Below are 20,532 nucleotides of genomic sequence, written 5' to 3'. Positions count from 1 at the left end.
TATATTCTCAGGAGTGGGAATGCTGGATCATATGGTAATTCTAGTTTTAGTTTTCTGAGGAACCTCTATACTGTTTTCCACAGTGGCTGTATCAACTTACATTCTCACCAACAGTGTAGGAGGGTTCCCTTTTCTCTACACCCTCACCAGCATTTGTTATTTGTAGACTTTTTAATGATGGTCATTCTGACTGGTGTGAGGTGGTACCTCACTGTAGTTTTGATTTGCAGTTCTCTAATAATTAGTGATTTGAGCATCTTTTCACGTACCTAGTGGCCACCTGTATTTCTTCTTTGAAGAAATGTCTCTTTAGGTCTTCTGCCCATTTTTCAATTAAGAGAATTTAAAAGAAACAAAAATCTTTTCCATGGGACTTCTCTGGTGGTCCAGTGGCTAAGACTCCATGCTTCCAACGCAGGGGGCCCAGGTTCAATCCCTGGTCAGGGATTTACATCCCACATGCCACAACTAAAGGTCCCGCATACCGCAACTAAAAGATCCCACACGCCGCAACTAAAGATCCAGCAGGCTGCAATGAAGATCCCGCATACCGCAACTAAGACACAGCGCAGCCAAAAGAATAAATAAATATTAAAAAATATATATTTTCCATTCCCCAAAAGTAATCTAAAATGGACTTCATAAATCCACATACTAAAAGCTCAGGAAATAAAGCCTGTTCCTATACTGGCTGCTAAATATGGACTGATTTTTAAAATTAATAACTACATGAGTTATTCCCAAACTTTTATTTTTTATTTTATTTATATTTTTTTGGCCGCACAGCATGTGGGATCTTAATTCCCCCACCAGGGATTGAATCCGTGCCCCCTGCAGTGGAAGCATGGAGTCTTAACCACTGGACCACCAGGGAAGTCTCGCCGAACTTTTATTTTTAATTGTTGTCTATTATGTTGAATGTTTTGTTTTAGGATAATTTATGCTTTTGAAATTTTATGCTCAAAAAAAACATATAAGTACAAGTTTTGTATCAATTTACACTGCCTCCAAAAATTTAGTAACACGTGTTAAGAACAATAATAATGTTCACCATTTTTGCCCTGAAATCAGACTCCATGGAACTGTGCCCACTTCATAGTAAATACTCAATACATAATAGCTATTAATTATCATTAGTTACTATTCTAAGGAAATTACATTTATGTTTGTTGAATGCATAAAACGTTCTTTACAGCACCACATATTATAAAACAATTTGGAAACAATGTGTCTGAAATTGGAGAAACATTAAATAAAATACTAACATTTGATAGGATATAATGCAGCCATTTCAATGTTGCTAGTGGTCTATATCATCTTACCAAAATTATCAAAAAACAATGTTAAAAAAAAAAAAAAATGTTACATTTAAACTGTGATTTAAAAAAATTATGCAACAAATAGGTACATGGATAAAAACTGAAAAGAAACATGAACAAAACAAAAATAGAATATGTTATTTAAAAAAACATTTAAGTAACTCTTTAAGAAACAGCCACTAGAATACTGAGAATGATGGCTACTGCTTTTTTTTCCCCCTCTTGAAACACAGACAGTGAAAAAATGCTATCATTCATTAAATCCTTACTAGTATTTCAGGCACTGCACTAAATTTATCTAATCAGCTCTTTTAATCCTAATGACAAATCCAAGGGTAGGTAACCAACAGAAGTATTTTAAACAAAATGCAACTGAATAAGACACTAGAACCAGGGTCCACCTACTGGACTCTGGTAAATACACTCAATTATTAGAATTATCTCTATTACAATAAATATAAACATAGACACTATCCCAACGAAAGTTACTTTAATAATATTTGGGTACCTAAGTTTTTAACTTACAAGGTATTCCCAATTTCACTTCTGTACAATGACAGAAACATACTTACCATGTCACATGGAAAGCCTGTCGACATCCATGTTTATTACATGTCATGCAAGCACCAGTGGCTGCTTTGCTTTCTCTTCCTTGTTCATCACAAATGTAGCAAGTCTTAGAGTAAAGAAACAAAACAAAATTGAAATGAAAACAAAAACTTTACGAGTGCTTCACACAAATATGGATTTTATAGTTATCTTCAGAAGTCAAGATCAGGTTTACTATCTAACCTACTCCAAATCATGAATTCGTTTTTTTTCTGACTGTAATCTAATTTTTACAAACAATACAAACATGAAAACATCAATACAGACATAAACAGTCCTAGTACGATTTCACAAGGCAGTGTTTCCTTAGACTCAAAAACCCCATAAGATAGGAAGAATCTTCACAGGAACTGAGGCCAGGGGGCATGACACAGCCTACCCCACCTCAGTATTAATATACTCCTCCTCACCAATATTTAACTGATTCCTGTAAAAAGGTGTAAAAAGAGATTTGTCTTTCTTTTCTGCTGGAAGTAAGCATAAATAAAGGAGGTTGATACAGGAAGTTGGGACTTAGAGGTGAAGGACAGTCCTAAATGAGCGAGCAAGGTTTAGGTCATTCCAACTGTCCACAAGAATCCCACATGACCTATCATTCAGCCCTGCCAAGCTGACATAATAGGCCTGGGAGGAAGACACTTTAGGAGATCAGAGATGTCCCCAAGAGGTACTGGCCAATGAACACTCCCAGCAACTTTGACATCTATCTGGTCCTTCTCCCAGTTGAAAATAGCTGATAGACAGTACCACTTTTTCATGAAAGACTAAATTATAAAAATGGTCATCTACAAGTGTATAATGAATAAAATTATCAACTGACTGTAAGTTGAGTATACAAAAATTAATGCCTAACTACATATACTCAGATGATACAATTCTAAAAAGAAACCAATTTCTGAACAGTAACAAGGTATAACCTAGCAAACTTCAACAGGACCACATGTATTTTTAAACTTGGAGAAGTTTCCCCCACTATGCACTGTGGTGCCAAATAACACCATTCAACAATATTGATAAGAACACAGTTTCCAAAAAAGCCTAATATATAGTAAAGTCAGGTAAATGAATTTCAACTCCTCTGCTGAAAGACATGGATTCAGACTGAACTGAATTACAAAAATTATTTTATATCTCTAAAAAGTAAAATCCTTAGTTACAACAAAACTAACCTAGACACACTGAATAAGAGCATCTCTAGAGACCTCCCTCGTGGTCCAGTGGCTGAGAATCCAGCTTCCAAGGCAGGGGACGTGAGTTCGATCCCTGGTTGGGGAACTAAAATCCCACGTGCCACAGGGCAACTAAGCCCACGTGCCACAGCTACTGAGCCTGCGCGCTCTACAGCCCGCGCCATAACTAGAGAGAAGCCTGCGCGCCACAACTAGAGAGAAGCCCAAACACTGCAACAAAGAGCCCACGTGCTGCAACAAAACTAAGCCCGCATGCTGCAACTACTGAGCCCGCGCACTCTAGAGTCCATGTGCCACAGCTAGAGAGAAGCTCACTCACCACAACAAAAGATCCCACGTGCCGCAACTTAGACCTGATGCAGCCAAATTAATTAATTTTTTAAAAGAGCACCTCTAACTGTTCAAATTACCAGAAGGCAGTATCAAACAATTACAATGGAAGCATTTAACATACATCTTTTAGCCTATAAATGACCAATAAAATTTTAAAAAGAAAAGTACAGAGCAGATTGAAACAGTAACTTTTTTAAAATTTATTTATTTAATTTATTTTTAGCTGCGTTGGGTCTTCGGTGCTGCGCACGGACTTTCTCTTGTTGCAGTGAGCGGGGGTTACTCTTCATTGTGGTGCACAGGCTTCTCATTGCAGTGGCTTCTCTTGTTGAGCACGGGAGCTCTAGGTGCATGGGCTTCAGTAGTTGTGGCACGCGGGCTCAGCAGTTGTGGCTCATGGGCTCTAGAGCGCAGGCTCAGTACTTGTGGCACATGGGTTTAGCTGCTCCGTGGCATGTGGGATCTTCCCGGACCAGGGCTCCAACCCGTGTCCCCTGTATTGGCAGGCAGACTCCCAACCACTGCACCACCAGAGAAGTCCCGAAACAATAACATTTTAAATGGCAAAATTCAGGGAAAATATGCAAATAGGCCTCAAAGAATATCTCAGTAACTTCCAAGAGCTGACAGTGAAAAGACACCATCATTTGACCACTCAGTAAAACTAAAATAATGACAGATTTTTTTTTTTTTTAAAGAAGTTAGGCCTTCCAGACTTCTGAAATAGCAGAGTGAAGAGGTCCACGGATCCTCTCCTCAGTAAATTAACCATTTCATAGGTGAAAAAGAACCATTTAAAGTCTCTGTATAGAATAAGCTACAAGGATATATGGTACAACACAGGGAATATAGCAAATATTTTATAATAACTATAAATGGAATATAACCTTTAAGAATTATGAGTTACTATATTGTAAATCTGTAACTTATATGGTACTGTTTATCAATTACACTTCAATAAAGTAAAATAAAAATGATAAAGTCTCTGAAAATTGTCCTAAAGACATGCAGAAAACAGAATATTTTACCCAAGACAATCTACTAAATCTCAATAAGAACAGTGAGAGCCAGTGGCATTTGAGCCATGATCTGCCCCCATCACCACCACCACCCCCACATACTGCTTCCTGTGATGGAAGTTCCTTTCTGGGTGGCGCTGTCAAGAAGATGAGGGCTCCCCCTCTCCACAGATCCTAGTCTAAGGCTACAATTTTACCCGAGGAGGGCCAGGTCTCCAGTTACTCTCATACTACTACTCATCCTGGTAGCTCCCACTCGTAGCCTCCCACTCTAAAAACAGGCCAAGATTCCTGGGGCCCTATCATTCCTTCCCCAGATTGCTAGCAGAATGGAAGTTCCATGCTAGGAGGGATAATCTGGGCTACTATACCCTTCCCTCCTTCCAGCACCCTGTCAGAGTACACGTGCCTCTTCAGGAGAAGCAGAGTGTTGTCACCATCCCCAGCTCCAGAGCACTAGTGCAGAGGTTCTGTCTCTACAAGGAGAAGGAAGACTCATTCTCTAGAGTGGCTATAGTATCTAAAATGTCTAATTTTTAGGAACTTCCCTGGTGGTCCAGTGGTAAAGAAACCACCTTCCAATGTAGGGGACGTGGGTTCGATCCCTGGTGGAAGAACTAAGACCCCACATGCCGCAGGGCAATTAAGCCCACGTGCCACAACTATTGAGCTCACATGCCTCAACGGGAGAGCCCACGTGCCGCAAACTACAGAGCACACGCATCACAACTAGATAGAGAGAAAGAAAAAAAAAAACCCAGCACGCCACAATTAGAGACAAGCCTGCGCGCCGCAACTAGTAAGAAACCTGAGCAGACCACGTGCCTTAATGAAAAAGATCCCACGTGCCTCCACAAAGATCCCGTGTGCCGCAACTAAGGCCCAACACAGCCAAAAAAATAAATAAAATAAAATAAAATGTCTAATTTTCAACAAAAAATTATAAGACATGCAAAGAAAGAGAAAAGTATGACCCATTCATAAGGAAAAAAAAAGCAGGCATCGATAACCGTCTTTGCAGGGAATCAAGATGTTGGACTTAGGAGACCAAAACCAACCAAATAGAAATTCTCAAGTTTAAAACTCACTAAAAGGGCTCAACAGTAGATTTGAGTTGGCAGTAGGGAAAGAATCAACTTTAAAAATAGATCAATAGAGATTATACAATCTAAGGAACAGATTTTTTAGATTATACTACCTAAAGAACAGTTTCAGAGAAACGTGGTATGCCATTAACTGCATTAACAGATGTATAATGAGAAAATCAGGAGAGGAAAGAAAAGGATAGAAACTGTACCTGAAGAAATAATGGCTGAAAACTTCCCAAATGTGATGAAAAACAATAACCTACACAACCAAAAAGCTCAACAAACACCATACAGGATAAACACAAAGAGATGCACACTCAAAATGATGAAAGGCAAAATAAAGAGAAAATCTCGAAAGCGAAATGGGGAAAATGGATCATCACATACAAGTAAACCTGAGGTTTCATTAGAAATAAAATAGGGGACAGAAAGCAGTGGAATAACATTCAAAATGCTGAAAGAACAAAACTATCAGCCAAGAATCCTATATCCAGAAGAGCTATATTGCAGAAATAATGGCAAAATAACAACATTCTCAGGCCCAAAAAAACTGAGATACTTTGTTGCTCCAAACCTCACTAACAAGAACTACAAAAAGAAATTCCTCAGGCTAAAATTAAGTGACACTAGACAGTAATTGCAATCCACACAAAAAAACAAAGAGTTCCCTCACTTATACCTCAATAAAGCTGAAATTTTAAAAAATAAATATATAGACCAATTAAAAAACAAAGAGGGGCTTCCCTGGTGGCGCAGTGGTTGAGAATCTGCCTACCAATGCAGGGGACACAGGTTCGAGCCCTGGTCTGGGAGGATCCCACATGCCGCGGAGCAACTAGGCCCGTGAGCCACAATTGCTGAGCCTGCGTGTCTGGAGCCTGTGCTCCGCAACAAGAGAGGCCGTGACAGTGAGAGGCCCGCGCACCGCGATGAAGAGTGGCCCCCACTTGCCGCAACTAGAGAAAGCCCTCGCGCAGAAACGAAGACCCAACACAGCCATAAATAAATAAATAAATAAATAAATAAATAAATAAATAAATAAATAAATAAAATTAAAAAAACAAAGAAAGTTCTGACAAAGGTAATTATATACGAAATGATAAAAGATAGTATGATGAGATATTTCTTTCTCATTCTCTTAATTTAAAAAGCAATCACATAAAACAATGTTCATAAATTGTACTGTTGGGACTATAACATACAGAAATGTAATGTATGTGACAATGACAACACAATGAAAGAGAGTGGGAATAAAGTTATTTTGGAGTAAGGAAATAACACAAGATGGTAACTGGAACCCATAGGAAGAAATGAAGAGAAATAAAAATGGTAAACAGGAAAAGACACACTCTATAAATATATCTGTGGTCTTCATCTCTTAGCTTCTTTAAAAAAATATAAGATTATATAAAGCAATAATTTTAACTATTTTGGGGCTTGTAGTATATATAGAGACATGATATCTATAATAATAATAGCACAAAGGTGGGGAGGAAAGAAATAAAATGAATGTTATAAATTTTCTATATCTTACTGGAGTTAAGTAGATTCTGGTAAGTTAAGATGAATATTGTAAGCCCTAGAGCAACCACTAAGAAAATAACCCAAGAAAATATAATTTAAAAATCATGAAAGGAATGAAAACGGTACACCAGAAAACATCCACTTATAAGCATAAAAGAAGGTAGTGTACAAAGAGAAAAACAAAGTAGTCACAAGACAAAGAAAACAAAGTAAGGGACGTCCCTGGTGGCGCAGTGGTTGAGAATCTGACTGCCAATGCAGGGGACACGGGTTCAATCCCTGGTCTGGGAAGATCCCACATGCCGCAGAGCAACTAAGCCTGTGCGCCACAACTACTGAGCCTGCACTCTAAAGCCCGCGAGCCACAACTACTGAAGCTCATGCACCTAGAGCCTGCGCTCTGCAACAAGAGAAGCCACCGCAATGAGAAACTCACGCACCCCAACAAACAGTAGCCCCTGTTGGCCGCAAGTATAGAAAGCCCACGCACAACAACAAAGACCCAGCACAGCCGAAAAAACAAAAACAAAAAATTGCTATTAAAAAAAAAAAAGTAAGAAAGAAAACAAAGTAAAACGGCAGATGTAAACCCAACCACATTAATAGCACTGAATATGAAAATAATCCAATCAAAAGGCAAAGACTGATTAACTGAATTAAAAAAAAAAGTTCCATATGCCATCTATAAGATGCATACTTTAGATCTGAAGACACAAGTAAGTTAAAAGTAAAACGATGGGGGCTTCCCTGGTGGCGCAGTGGCTGAGAATCTGCCTGCTAATGCAGGGGACACGGGTTCGAGCCCTGGTCTGGGAAGATCCCACATGCCGCGGAGCAACTGGGCCCGTGAGCCACAACTGCTGAGCCTGCGCGTCTGGAGCCTGTGCCCCGCAACGGGAGGGGCCGCGATAGTGAAAGGCCCGCGCACTGCGATGAAGAGTGGCCCCCGCTTGCCACAACTAGAGAAAGCCCTCACATGAAACGAAGACCCAACACAGCTAAAAATAAATAAATAATCGGCTGTTTTAAAAAAAAAAAAAAAAAAAAAAGTAAAACGATGAAAAAAGATATACCATGCAAAAGGCAAGCAAACACAAGGCAATGCATACTTTAGATCTGAAGACACAAGTAAGTTAAAAGGATGAAAAAAGATATACCATGCAAAAGGCAAGCAAACACAAGTGGCTTATTATCAGACAAAAAAATAGACTGTTGAGAGAGATTTTATAATAATAAAACGGCTATAACAATTATAAGCGTATATACATGCAACCAACAAGAGCTTCCAAGACACATGAATCAAAGGAGGAAAAAAGTGATTTGCAAATTTTAAATTGCGCAATAGCTATTGGATCAAGAAGAAAAATTATAAACTAACTTGAGGTTTATTGAGAAAATGATCCCAAACAACAAAATCGCATCTAAATAAAATGTCAAGTATGTGAATAAAGCTATACTCAGAGGCAAATTTACAGCCTGAAAGCTTTCATTTTAAGGGGGAAAAAAGTCACAGTCTGACCTAATATTTTGAATAAAAGAAACAGTGTTCATATCAAAAGGATTCAGGGGCCAAATTCCAACTCTACCTAAAAAGTAGAGAGCTGAAAGAACATCACTCCAAACCTATCAAGAAAAAGCCATTTAAACTATAAAACCCACAACTTTTCTTGAAACTATGAAAGATTTGCACTTGCAAAGGCAACCAAATAGTTTGAATTCCAAGGGCAGACACACTCTCTCCTTCAGCTGCCTAAAAACCACAAGACACTCAGACTATCCACTAACGACTGAGCAAGGGACGAAAATGTGGAGGAAGACATGCAGATAAGAAACCAGCTAAAATGTAAACAAATTGCTAAAGGCTGACTGTGGGCTACTGCAATAGTACAGAACCACTGGAACCAGAGACCGGAGTTCACACTCACTCACAGGCTCCACTCCATGAAGACTTACAAGGAGCTCTTGGGGAAGACTGGAAGCAAGGAGACAAAACAACCAGAAAGAATCTCCCTTGGTGGTGCAGGCATGAAGGAGAGGATCAGGTGCCACTGAGGCAAAGATATGAAATCCCACCTCTTGCCCAGACACTACTCTCAAAAGCCCTGAGTGTCTGGGGGATTGGCAGCAAATCCTGTCACACCCAGGGCATGAGTAAAGACCCATGATGGCTAGGAGGACAAAGGAGAAAATCTTTTACCCCTAAACAAGGGGCAAGAAAAATTCCTGACCCCAGGATTTGTTAATCTATCGGAGATCTTCTAGCACTTGGGGAGAGTCAGGAAGCTGTCTCCCTCCCAAGTCCTTCCACAGATGTAGAGCAAAGTCTGCCAAAAGGAGGAGGCAATGAATTGGTGAAACCCTGAGGCCCAGATATACAGAGCCCACCAAGGACTGAGGCTGCACCAAAACAACCAAGAAATCAAAAGCCCAAAACATCAAATAATAAACAGCAGCAGTCTAGCACTAACAGGTGGGGCAAACGTGTGGTAAAAGGAAGAGCACAGAAAGAAACCAACCTCTGTGGCACCAAATCACCCAATATTCCAGCCCTCAACCTAAACATAAGGTATCATTAGAGGAGGATGAAGGGGCAGGGCCACCCCAATGGGCTCAGGAAACAGATCATCAAGCCACAGAGAGAGGTCACACAATGTTACTTCCACTGCACTTTATTAGCCAAAGCAAGTTACAGAGCAGCCTAGACACAAGAGATGAGGTATTTACTTTTGGTGCGAATGTAAACTGGTGCAGCCACTATGGAGAACAATATGGAGGTTCCTTAAAAAACTAAAAATAGAGTTAACCTATGACCCAGCAATCCCACTCCTGGGCATATATCCAGAGAAAACTATAACTCAAAAAGACACATGCACCCCACTGTTCATATTTACAACAGCCAAGACATGGAAGCAACCTAAATGTCCATCGATATATAAATGGATAAAGAACATGTGTGGGGGGGTGTATGTGTGTGTGTATACACACACACACACACCACATGGGGGATAAATTTGGAATTGGGGATTAACATATACACACTACTATATATAAAATAGGTAAACAACAAGGACCTACTGTATAGCACAGGGAACTATATTCAATATCTTGTAATAACCTATAATGGAAAAGAATCTGAAAAAGCATATATATGTATGTATGTGTATACAGACATAGATATAACTGAATCACTTTACTATACACCTGAAACCAACACAACTTTGTAAATCAACTATACTTCAAGAAAAAAAAAAATTCTTAAAGCTTTCCACATCTATTCCTTTAGAAAAAAGATAAAGGGAAGTTGGGCTAGCAATTTCTAAGTTTTCCTCTACCGTTATCCTCTTATAATTCAATGACACCATGTTTTATAGTATTTTTGGTTTGGCTGGTTGGTCTGTTATGATCCTTCCTATACTTATAAATACTTGTTCCTTCATGACCATTCAGTAAATAAAAGCTATTCAAAAAGATAAATCCAGGATATACCCATCATCTGCCAACTACTCTCTATGGAAATTGCAGCCTTCTAAACTAAATGCTTCCTTGACTCTAAAGAACACAAGACCACCCAAAAAAGTTCCCAAATATCTATGTTGCCCCAATCTTCCCATTTCTTAAAAATTATTGAAACGCAATTAAAGGTAACATATGCCACTCACATTTATTAACAAAATGTATATGTTAGTGAAATAAGGAATTGATACGAGAAAATGTGAGAGGTCAAAAAATAAAAACGAGAATCTAATGACAAATGGTACAGAAACTGGCCACTATATATGTAATGACTTGGAAAATTTAACAACATAAGTCAACACAGTGAATTCTCTGCAACTGGATATACTATACAAATAGTCTAGAAATTTTCCTTTTTTTCTTCTAAATCCTACAGTGTTCCAGCCACACAGGATTATTTATTATTCTCTGAACTGCCTAGCACCTCCCCTTTGCACCTATTACCCTAATTTATGCTACTTTCTCTGTCTAGAATTATTATTTGATTCTTTCTTCCACAGGTCAAATTTCTTATTATCATGCACAGCCCTTATATCTTTGTGTGCCTTATTCAGTTCCTTAGACAAAAATAATCCCTCCTTTCATTATGTTACATAATACTCCATTCAGGTTTTTTATTATTTATAATCTCTTATTATTTTCATACATTGTAATTATATATTTACTTGACTGTCTAAGTGTCACATGGAGATAAACCCTGTATTTTATGCAACTCTGAACTCTTAGCGTCTAGCACAATGCAAAGCAGGTCCATTTTAAGTGCCCAATACATTTATTAATAATCTCCACATTATCCTTTACTACCACTCATCAAGGACTGATGTATTCCAGGGGAGCTCCTTGGCAGTCCAGTGGTTAGGACTTGGCGCTTTCACTGCCATGATCCAGGTTCAATCCCTGGTCAGGGAACTAAGATCCCACAAGCCGCATGGTGTGCCCCCACCCCCACCCCCCCCCCCAAAAAAAAGATTGATGTCTTCCAAAATGCAACAATCCATTTTCCAATTGTTCCTATCATTTCAGAATTACATGTCCCCTATTAACCATACTGAATATTCATGAACAGAATATTATTCTTTTTAAGGTTAACTATACAAACCAACAACCATAAGAATCCAAGAAACATATAAGGAAAAAAATTTGACAGAGAGATACACCATGTTTCTGGAAGGGGAGATTCAATATTCCAAAAAGATCAATTCTTCCCCAAAATAATACTTCACTGTAGCACCAGTAAAATTAAAATTGTATTGTTACTCTTAATGTTCATCTAAAAAAAGAAATACATGACAGTATTTGTTCTACCATGTACCAAGATGTATTTAAACCCATAATAATTTAAAACAGTGTGGTACTAGAATAAGAATAGAAAGACACATCAATGGAACAGAAAAAATGTCAAGAATACCCAAGAATTTAATAATGATTCAAACAGTATTTCAAATCACTGTGCAAAACATAGATTATTCAATAATAGTGTTGAAAAGAATGACTAAACCACGTGGGAGGGGAAAAATTACACACACATCTCACCATATTCTAAACTTAACTCTAACTGGATAGGAGATTTATATCTAAATTAATTCATTCTTCCTCTATACTCCCTCCCTTACTTCTTGAGTACTTTAGTCTTAAAGCCATGAGCTGGGGCCAAGCATGCTAGCATCTATCCTGGGAAGGAAGGGGCAGGCCAACTCAAGTATCAGAGCCCCAGTAGTGTTGGCGCTCATGAGAGGGTTGGGGGTTGGGGTGGAGGTGGTGTCCAAGTGAGTTGTAAGAACCTGAGCAAAGTGAGCAAAGTGAGGGGAGAAGGGGTAGTTCTGGACTGAAGCTGGGTGTCAAACCCCCAAAATGGTTTAAAAAGAAAAAGGCAGACATGCAGGGAAGCAGCAGCAACCCAGAGTGAGGTCTGAGCCTCAACATGGTTAGGCTGGCCTCTGTATTATGGGGTGGCAGCAACAGAAGATTTGTTAATATAAGAGAGAATGATCAAATAAATATATTGAGGATAATGGGAGTCAGGTTTCTCATTGTCTGGCATGAGAGTCATAACACAAAAAGAAAAAAACATTAGAATGAACCCTGTGCTGTTGGATTAGGTTTAGGGAAATTACTAAGAAATTCCTAGGAGTTTATGGTTCGATAAATAAATAGATACATAGACAGGTACAGAAATACATACAGATATGTTTGTATTTAATACATAAATCCATATACTAAATCAGAAGTATCTGTGTGACCTCACCAACTTCAAAATATAAAGAAGACATAGATGTGAATGTGTGTGTATCTCTGCATCTATACACACTGAGAGGGCCTGGAAGTAGCAACATCCTAATAACAATGAGCACACCTAGTGTCCACTTTGGTTTCTAAATACCATTCTCACCGAAAACAAATCAAGGCTCCCTGGAGAAATGTTATTCTAGGGCTAAGACAGGAATGGTTCAAGATATGCCTAGAACATACTGTCATGTCAGAAGTAAAGAAGTGCTCAAACAATGATGGAACCATGTCAGAAGACACAGGAACCAACATGAAGAGGTCCCACTGGCCAAACCTGGGACAATACGAACATCACAATAAGTGACAGTAATGGGGAATGACCCATTAAAATAAAATATTAACATGTAAGTCAATATTAGTCCATACTAATATAAATAACTGGGGAGTGGAGAAAGCTTTTCCTTAAAATGGAATGCCACCTGATGAATGTAAAAGATGGAATTAGAAAACCACCACTTGCCATCAATCTAATAGATAAAGCAAAGAAGCAACAATGAATGCTAAAATTAGTGAGTAAAGGGCACAAGGAACAAGATATTTACATAAAAAGTACTTCCCCACAAAATGCTTACTGATTATAAAGGGAATAAAGATTAAACTCCCAGGGGAGAAATCCTGTAGACACTGCCTTAACTAAGTGATGAAGGTAAAATCACCAGTAATGGGAAAAGCTGAAATCATGTACCACCTGACAGGATGCAATGAGAAGAACATAGCATCGTTTCTGTGATATTCCTGCCAAAAACACATAATCTGAATTTAATCATGTGGAAACATTATAAAAATCCATTCTACAAATAACTGGCCTATACTCTTCAGAAGTATCAAAGTTATGAGAGTCAGAGGAAGACTGAGTAACTATTCAGGAGACTTAAGAGACAAAAAGCAATCTGTGATCTTTTTGCTATGAAAGGGAAAAAAGAAAACATGAATGAAAATTAGGCAAATAATGATGGGGTCTCTGGATTAGACAGTAATAATGCATAAGTGTTAATTTCCTGATTTTGGCTGTATTCTGGTCATGCAGAAGAAAGTCCTTCTTTATAGGAAATACAAACTAAAGCATTCAGAGGTGTCGGTGTTATATGATAAATTACTCTCAGATGGTTTAGGAGAGGAAGAAGTCTTTGTACTATTAATGCAACCTTAAATTAAGTTTGAAATTATTTCAAAATTGAAAGGAAAAAAACAAGTATTTTTAGAAATGAATTTTGAAAGTACTAAAAAAATACTTAGACATTAGTGTAGAGAAAGATTTTCTTTCCATGGCAACAAAGGCAGAAACAATAAAGAGTAGTTGTATAAATTACATAAAAATTTTAAACTTCAAACTAGAAGAAATTAACCTGCTAGAATACCAACAACAATAAAAACCATCAAGACATAATGAAAATTAAAAAGAAAATGTTAAGTTATGGGCAAAAGCATTCACAGCAATTATATAAGAATAAAGAATAACATCTCCAATATAAAAAACATTTTGTAAGAAAAAATTAAAACATTACAATATTAAATTGAACGAAGAGCTATTCAAGATCAATTAACAAACATGAATAACCTTTTTAAAAAACTTTAAAATATTTAACCTTACTAATATTCAAAGAAAATCATTCAAACACTGTAATATTTTTCACTAAAAAGAATAGCAAAGACTGTTTTAATGGTAATATACAGTGCACTTAACAGGATATAAGATTATGTGCAATCTCACATATAACTAGTGTGATTATTAAATGAGACACTGCATGCTAGAACAACTTCACACAATATATTTACTGAAGCTTCCAAAATGTTCATACTCTTTTACACAAAAATTCAGCTGGTATGTACACGCCAAACACCAAGTGAGGCTCTTCAACAAGAAGGCGTTCCTAATAAATTATATTTTATCAAAACTAATAATACTTTGTATTAGATGCTAAATATCCACTAGAAATAATGGCAAAATATAATTTATTAACACAAAATGATGTTCAGGGTTATTAAGTTTCAAAAACAGAACAGTATAAGCACTATGATCCAAACTTTTTACAGTTATATAGTATATGTAAAAATGCACACAAAAAAGATTTTAGATGACTTCTGTCTCGCATTTTCCTATTTTTTTCTCCATATTTTCCATTTTTAAAAAATAAATACTAACGATCTACATTACAAAATGTTTAGTATTTTGAAACCTTAGAACTGGCTGCAGTGACACTTTCTTCACCAATGGAATAAATCAACAGGTACTTTCAGTTAAAAATGGTAACACTATATTTAAAGACACAGTGGCTAATAAAAAAAAAAATCATCCAATAATATGCAAAAGAGAATGAAACAATAATATAAATTAAGAAAAAGATACAGGAAAAAAGTGAACATTAACTAAGGTTTTTAAAAAAGGCAACAATAAAAATCTTATCTCGGGGGAACAAAATAATGTGGAGAGGAGAGATGAGCAAATAATATTCTATGATAGGATTATTTTTAAGACAGGATGTGTAGCATCATACGAATATTATACCAAATAATGATTAATTCAAATTTAATAGATCCTCAATGTCTGAAAGAACATAAAAGTAATTCTTAAAGAACAAATCTAAGGACCTCCCTGGTGGTCCAATGGGTAAGACTCTGCGCTCCCAATGCAGGGGGCTCGGGTTCGATCCCTGGTCGGGGAACCAGGGATGCATTCATGCTGCAACTAAGAGTTCACATGCCACAACAAAGAAGTCTGCATGCCGCAACTAAGAAGTCCACATGCCGCAACTAGAAGATCCCGCATGCTGCAACTAAAGATCCTGTATGCTGCAACGAAGATCCCAAGTGCCACAACTAAGACCTGGTGCAGCCAAAATAATAAATAAATAAATTTTTTTTTTAAAAAAAGAACAAATCTATACAGATTAAAATGTTAGAAGCTTAAATACCTAGGTTAATATAAAAGGTAATAAAGTTTTGTGTGTGTTTGTTTTGTACTCCTATGACCTTAGTAACATATTTTAATACTTGTAGTTTACCACAGTAATTACACTTTTTCCAAATCAATGGAGGCATTTAATTTAAATTTTTTAATGAAGGGCTGTAATAAAACAAAATTTAAAAATTCCTTTACACTTCCCAGTTTTAAAACAAAAAAATTATATTCAAACATCAATAAAATAATATCTACTATACCTTATTATAACGATCATGTGGCACAGACTGTAAAACAATTGGTTCCATTGTAGAAACATTGGCAAACTGTACCTCTGGAATATACAGGGCACAAACCACATGAGCCCAACCTAAAAATAAATAAACAAAAATAATGTCATTTTTCCATTTTTCAATAAAGCTTTTTCAAAGATAAATTAAATTATTAACTTTATGAACAGATCCCTTAAATGTCCATTTTAGGAAATATACAACAAAAACATTAACAAATTATCACTACTGACTGATCGTCAAACCACCACTGATAAGACGCTTAGTCGTTTCTCCAGTTAATACACACAGTAACACAAATAAAGGGAAACTTTTTTTTTTTTTGGCTGTGCCGCAAGGCTTGCCGGATGGATCTCAGTCCCCTGACCAGGGACTGAACCTGGGGCCACAGCAGTGAAAGCCCAGAATCCTAACCACTGGGCCACCAGGGAACTCCCCAAGGGAAATTTTTAATTCAGATGCTGGCACTGACACTTTTCATAAGAGTAAACTGAATAATTCAGATCAATAATTCCTCTGAGAACCACTATAAAAGTATGAAGTTTTGGGACTTCCCTGGTGGTGCAGTGGTTAAGAATCCGCCTGCCAATGCAGGGGACATGGGTTCGAGCCCTGGTCCGGGAGGATCCCATATGCCACGTAGCAACTAAGCCCATGTGCCACATTACTGAGCCTGCACTCTAGAGCCCACAAGCCACAACTACTGAGCCCGTGTGCCACAACTACTGAAGCCCGGTGCGTAGAGCCCATGCTCCGCAACAAGAAGCTCACACACCGCAACGAAGAGTAGCCCCCGCTGGCCGCAGCTAGAGAAAGCCCGTGCACAGCAACAAAGACCCAACACAGCCAAGAATTAATTAATTAATTAATTAATTAATTAATTTTTAAAGTATGAAGTTTTATAGCTGAAAACCTATAATAAAAACTTTAATACTTTAAATCTTAAATGTCAACTTTAAATTTTTAACTGTTATACAAATGTTGACATTTTTAATACTATAACATTCATTGTTCTACTATTTTAATATTTCACTTAAAATATATTAACAATTTATCAATTTAAATATTAATATTAAATGCTGTTTCTTTTAATTTTCAAAATGTGACTAAAGGTATCAAAGAGCTGATGTCATAGTAAGAAATTGCTGGGGCCAAAACCTGAAAAGGATGGAAGTCAAGGGAGTTAAGTACAACTTTTGACCACTTTGCCGCCCAGGGGACATTTGCCTATTTCAAAGAAAGCAGCTGAGAGAGTGGAAGGTACTTCTGACAAACTCAGAGGGCTGAAAGTACAGGGATCTATGTCCATAGACAACTAAGGGAAAAGAAGAACACTAGTAAATCCTTTCCCTCTTTCAGCTGCAACACTGAGGGGCTGCAAGCCAGGAATGACAATAAACTAAAAGTACATAGGCCCGCCCAGAGACTGCAGCTGGGCTTTGATCATCTCAAACTCTGAAATTTGACTCACATAACCCTAAATTACAAGTGCCCCCAGACACCAGACAGAAGCTAATATACATCCTCTTTAGAGGAAAACAATGTCATTTTGGCTACAAATAATTTCTAATACTAGTTCATTACCATTTTCGGCACAATGAAAAATACTAAACACATGAGAGTCAAGACAACATGAATGAAAACCAGCAGAAACATGAAGATCAAAACATATTTGTATTTTGTAGTTTCAGATACGGACGTTTATAAAAAGTATGCTTATTATGTTCAAATACACACAACACAAAATTTAAAATTTCTTCAAAGAACTGAAAACTCTAAATCAAAAATTACAGAAGTAAAAACAAAAATTATAAAATCAATAAATGGGATTAACAATGGCTTAGACATAGCCGAAAACAGAATTAGAACAACAACAAAATATGTCAGAAGAAAATATTCAGAACATTAGCACAAAAGTATGAAAAATACAAAAAGACAGGAAACAAAAACAACATGATGGGCAGGCCTAACACACATGTAATTAGAGTCCCAGAGAAATATGAGAGAAAAAAAAATGGTACAAAAGCAATATTTAAAATGATAATAACTGGCACTCCCCTGGGAGTCCAGTGGTAAAGAATCCGCCTTACAGTGCAGGGGACGCGGGTTCGATCCCTGGTCAGGGAACTAAGATCCCACATGCCGTGGGGCAACTAAGCCCACGCTCCACAACTATTGAGTTCACGCGCCTCAACTAGAAAGCCTGTGTGCCGCAAACTACAGAGCCCACACGCTCTGGAGCCCATGCATCACAACTACAGAGCTCACATGCCCTGGAGCCTGTGTGCCACAACTAGAGAGAAGCCCACACGCCACAACAAAGAGCCCAAGCAACGCCACGAAAGATCCCGCATGCCTCAAGGAAGATCCTGCATGCCTCAATGAAGATCCCGCGTGCCGCAACTAAGACCCAACGCAGCCAAAAATAAACACATAAATGGATATAGATAGATAAATAAATAATAAATCTTTTAAAAAATGATAATAACTAAAAACTTTCTAAAACAGAAGAAAGATGGCAAGTCATGGACTGAAGAACCACAATAAATCCCAGGGTAAATAAATATAAATACACATACAGGCACATTAATAAAACTACAGAAAACCAAAAAGAGAAATAAAAATCTTAATATAACCCAAAGGCAAGTTATCATTAAAAGAACTGGATAAATAACAAAGCCAAAAAATATCTCTAAACGAATTTCCGTTAAAGGGAATACCAAACAACTTTCCTCGGGCAGAAAACAATGACCCAAGAAGTAAGCTCCAAGATGAAGGGGAAAATGAAGCATGATAAACATGCAGGTACTTTTGATAGATTATTGGCTGATAAAGCAATCATAATACCTCCTTTCACTTAAAATATATATGACTGCTTACATCAAAAGTTAAAATGCTGTCTTGTAAAGTTTTCAATGTGTGTAAAACTATAACAAAGATTGGGGAAGGAGCAGGTAAAACAGATTTACACAGTTTCGAGGTTTCTACATTTTGCGTGAAGTGGTACACATAGTAGACTGAACTTATTTGTATGAAATTTGTAATCCCTAGAGCAACCACTACACAGATAAATATTAATACTTGTATATACAGAAAGAGATATGGCCCAAAAGGTAATTTAATTTACAATTAAATTTAAATGCAATATTAAATAACTGCATTATTAAACTGATTAAAATGCAATGTTAAAAATATTCATTATAATCACAAATAAGGAAGAAAAGAGGAAACAAAAAAATAATGAAATACGAGAAAATATCAACGCTAAGAAGAAATAGAAGGAAATTGGTCAAGATGGAATAACAAGGACCAAATTTATCCTCCTGCATGAAACAATGCATACCCCACACTCTCAAAATTAAAAAAAAAAATGGACAAAATAATTCAGACAATGGTTCTCAAGATACCTGTGTATCAGGTACAGAAGGACAACAATCTCAAAGAGGTAAGAGACAAATGAGGTGAGCCCTCCGTTTGCCCCCTCTTAATGTCTTGAGAGTTCTTCCAGGCCAAGACTCAGGGAGAGAAACTGAGGCCAAGCCCAGGATACTCTCAAAGTATAGCAGATGGGTGAGACCAAGAAAGCTAAAATTGGCAGAGCAAAGTACCAGAAATGAAAGCCCTTCAGAGAGAGAACACTCAAAGACAGAGAAAGAGAAACAGCACTACATGAGTATTAAACAGAGAACATGTGAGTAGAGAAATTACCTGAGGCTGGAAAAAGAACCATCCAAAAAGATTAGAGGGAACAGTATCCAGCTGGCACAAAGGGCTAGGAACAGTGCCTGTTCCCTGAGCCAGACTGGAAAAACTCCTAACTCACAGGGCTTTCACTGGGTAAAAGACTCATAAAGGTCTTGCCTCAGTAGTGGGAATAAGTACCCCTAGACTGAGCGCTGCTCTGGACCCACTGAATAAATCATAAGAGCAGGACCTGAAAAGATCAAACTGTTTCCAAGGAACATAACTGTATTTCAGAACAAAACTCAAGGAGACTTACAGGGATGCAAAAATATCCAGATTTATGTTAGCAAAAATGGGGGAGAAGGCCACTCCAAGGGCACATTCCACCACAGAAACATCAAGAAGTCAAGCAGAAACTATCAGAACCAATTTTGTCAGGACTCTGGGAAAGAGAGTGAAAGGTTTGCAGCAACCAAGCAAACGCTAAGTCAGAAAAAACCAACTTAAAAATGGCAGGAAAGTGGGAGTTCCCTTGCGGTCCAGTGGTAAGGACTCAAGTGCTCTCACTGCTGTGGGCCCAAGTTCAATCCTTGGTCAGGGAAGTAAGATCCCGCAATCCACGCAGCGCAGCCCCCCCCCCCCCAAAAAAAAGGCAGGGAAGCTTTGGGAATTTTTACTTTCCCTTGACCCATGGATTCAGCAGAGGTCTTGAAGATAGCACTTTGTATTCCCAGTGAAGAACCCCAGCTTCTGGCTTCAGAAGGAGCAGAGCAGACTT

General features: G+C 37.7%; 1 protein-coding gene and 1 long non-coding RNA gene across 15 annotated transcripts in view; one reads left to right on the top strand and one right to left on the bottom strand.

The window, feature by feature from the left end:
- The window catches only part of MLLT10 (MLLT10 histone lysine methyltransferase DOT1L cofactor), a 251,930-nt gene that overhangs the window by 143,053 nt on the left and 88,345 nt on the right, over positions 1-20,532 (bottom strand). For all 14 annotated transcript variants that reach the window (XR_014242616.1, XR_014242617.1, XM_082385304.1 and 11 more), the window contains 2 exons: positions 16,041-16,150; positions 1,892-1,995 (listed from right to left, as the gene is read on the bottom strand). Coding sequence is in view for 12 of the 14 variants with exons in the window: in XM_082385304.1 (XP_082241430.1) it covers positions 1,892-1,995; positions 16,041-16,150 (214 nt within the window). In the remaining 2 variants the exon portion in view is untranslated. The remainder of the gene's footprint in view (positions 1-1,891; positions 1,996-16,040; positions 16,151-20,532) is intronic.
- Positions 2,008-12,918, top strand: LOC309625761. The gene is made up of 2 exons (XR_014242743.1): positions 2,008-7,809; positions 8,216-12,918. It is a non-coding gene; the product is annotated as an uncharacterized lncRNA (long non-coding RNA).

This window comes from Balaenoptera borealis, assembly GCF_965194805.1.
Source record: "Balaenoptera borealis genome assembly, chromosome: 3".
NCBI lineage: Eukaryota > Metazoa > Chordata > Mammalia > Artiodactyla > Balaenopteridae > Balaenoptera > Balaenoptera borealis.
This window is presented reverse-complemented; position numbering and strand designations above follow the sequence as displayed.